Here is a 2,500-nt window from a genome sequence, read left to right on the forward strand (position 1 = left end):
TAGCAGTAGTAGTACATTTGCTTGCGAAGAAGGCTGACCAAAAACATAAGAGAAATATGAAAATAAAAACAGTTTTAAAAAAAGAATCACAACGCACAGTGCTACACCCTAACCTCCCTCATTCTCCTCCTCCTCCTCCTCCTCCTCCTCCTCCTCCACTGGTACTCCTCGACCCACTCCTTCGCCTGCCCAAGCATAAGCATTACCTGGCCTGGATATCTCCACCGCTGGGCTGAAGGAGGTACTGCAGCACTGGAGAGGCCGCCACCTCATCCTGGAGCCTCACACTGACGGTCCTGGAGCCGAGATTCATTGCCAGTACCACCACGCCACCTGGGAAGGATACTCGAAGGTATAGCTGGATAGACTCTCGCCACGACTATTTTCCAAGGCCACAGAAATCATTAGTGGTATTTTCAAGAGTGTTTATCTAGTTAATAAAGTAGAAATTTTGTCAGTCTGCCTCTAGAACAGTAAAAAAAACACCTTAAAAACTCGTGTAAACTTAAATAAAGCCTTTTGAAATAGTGGGAGAAGAGCAGAAGTGTACGAGCTTCAATCTCTTCAACACCAGGACGCGTTTTCATATTCATTTTGGTTACTATCTTGGCGATCTTATACAGCTTCAAAAACATATGTTGGGATTAGAATAATAAAGACTCTGGCCATTAATCTTTTGACCTCCATAGAGCCTTCCTAATGCAAATAAATCATGGTAAAAATGCGTCTCAGTATTGAATGGGTTAAGATTAGAGATACTAAAAAGAAAATAAAAAAAATAAGATAATGTACATTCAAGAGATTCATGTGAGGTTGGGGATGTGACTGCACCTTCTGTATCGTTGGTTCCATGGGCGTGAGGGTGGAGACAGTGGGCGTACAGGCGGAGGGTGCGTGGTGGTGTTACGATATGTACACGCAGGACTCGGCGCCCCACTATTCGCTTATACAGGAGAGACAGCCAGTAGTCCTGCAGGGAGAGAGGAAGAGAAGTGTCTGTTATGGAATATGTCCTGTCTTCTGAAACGCTATTCTCTCTCACCACGACTATTTTCAAAGGCTGCACAAATTATGGACAGTGTTCTCATGAGTTTCTTCTGCTAATAACGTAGAAATCTTGTCTTTTGAGATAGTTCTTTAGCTGAGATGGGATAAAAACTAACTACTCTCTCTCTCTCTCTCTCTCTCTCTCTCTCACGGGGTTGGGCTGTAGATCGGGGTCAAGAAGGGCGTAGCAAGACTCGTACAACGTCTGCCTGGTCACCACGTCCACGCCACCTTCCGCAGCCACGCCCAGCTTGTCGAGCCACAGAAACCCCCCGACGAAAGTGTCACTCATGTCAGGCGCCCCTCCTCCCGACGCCGACCCAGTCTCCGCTACGGGATTGAAAACGACACCATTGTTTCTTCGTATTAATCCCTTCAGTACCAGGACACGTCTTCATATTCATTCTGCTTACTATTTGGTGACTTTATACAGCTTCACAAACTTATGTGGGGATTGAAATAGTGAAGACTGTGGCTATTATTCCTCTTACCTCCATACACCCTTCCCAATGTCAATAAAATCGTCTAATCACACGCAAAACTTGAGGTAAAAATGCGTCCCAGTACTGAAGGGGTTGCCATACTCTGAAAAGCCCTGTTCTCTCACCACAACTATTTTCAAATGCCACAGTGATAGCTAGCCGGGTTTTCAAGAGCGCTTCTCGTGTTGATAATGTAAAAATTTTGTTTATCTGCCATTAAAACCATAAACACTTCCTTAAGAACCGGCGTAACTTTGACTAGAGCCTCTTCAGAGTAGTGAAGTCATGGTACAAATGTGTTTCGATATATGGTTCCATAATTTTACATCAATAAACATGTATAGCAAACAGAAAAACAGAGGCAAGCAGAGAGGTAGGCACGAGTACTAACAGACACACAATATTTCAAAGCAGAAGGTAGAAAAGAGTTTGAGGACAGGCAGAGAAACAAAAAGACTGACACACATATTGAAACACAGGCAGACAAATATAGACTGACACACTTTTGTTGATAGATACAGACACCATTTATAAAACAAAGTGACAGACACACATACATCAACCTAAACGCGCACACACACACACACACACACACACACACACACACACACGTGCAGATGTGGTGTGTGTATGTGTGTACGCAGGGGAGAAAGAGGTGAAGATAACCACATGCGTCGAGATTTATGCACGAACATCAATATTCAATGAAGAAACACGTGTAAATTACGCACAAACCACTGAAATACTACCAGATACACTCCTTAAATACATTTCCTATTAGAGAAGCGATAGAAATTTCAAAAGAACTCCAATTAGACGTGCAAAGTTGAAAGAAACAACAAGAACTAAAAAAATAGGTCACGTTAGCAAGACATCCCTCTCCTCTCTCTCTCTCTCTCTCTCTCTCTCTCTCTCTCTCTCTCTCACTTACTCAACCAGATAGGTCGCCCAGGAGCAAGACGGTCTCTCAC

At 43.6% G+C, this 2,500-nt stretch overlaps 1 protein-coding gene across 3 annotated transcripts in view; it reads right to left on the reverse strand.

Annotated features, from left to right (window-relative positions):
* The window catches only part of LOC123515456 (heparanase-like), an 11,280-nt gene that overhangs the window by 3,223 nt on the left and 5,557 nt on the right, over positions 1-2,500 (reverse strand). For all 3 annotated transcript variants that reach the window (XM_045274037.1, XM_045274038.1, XM_045274039.1), the window contains 4 exons: positions 2,461-2,500; positions 1,199-1,377; positions 832-970; positions 207-333 (listed from right to left, as the gene is read on the reverse strand). The exon at positions 2,461-2,500 is cut by the window's right edge and continues 94 nt beyond it. In XM_045274037.1, coding sequence (XP_045129972.1) covers positions 207-333; positions 832-970; positions 1,199-1,377; positions 2,461-2,500 — 485 coding nt within the window. The remainder of the gene's footprint in view (positions 1-206; positions 334-831; positions 971-1,198; positions 1,378-2,460) is intronic.

Source organism: Portunus trituberculatus, chromosome 39, assembly GCF_017591435.1.
Source record: "Portunus trituberculatus isolate SZX2019 chromosome 39, ASM1759143v1, whole genome shotgun sequence".
In the NCBI taxonomy this organism is placed as follows: Eukaryota; Metazoa; Arthropoda; class Malacostraca; order Decapoda; family Portunidae; genus Portunus; species Portunus trituberculatus.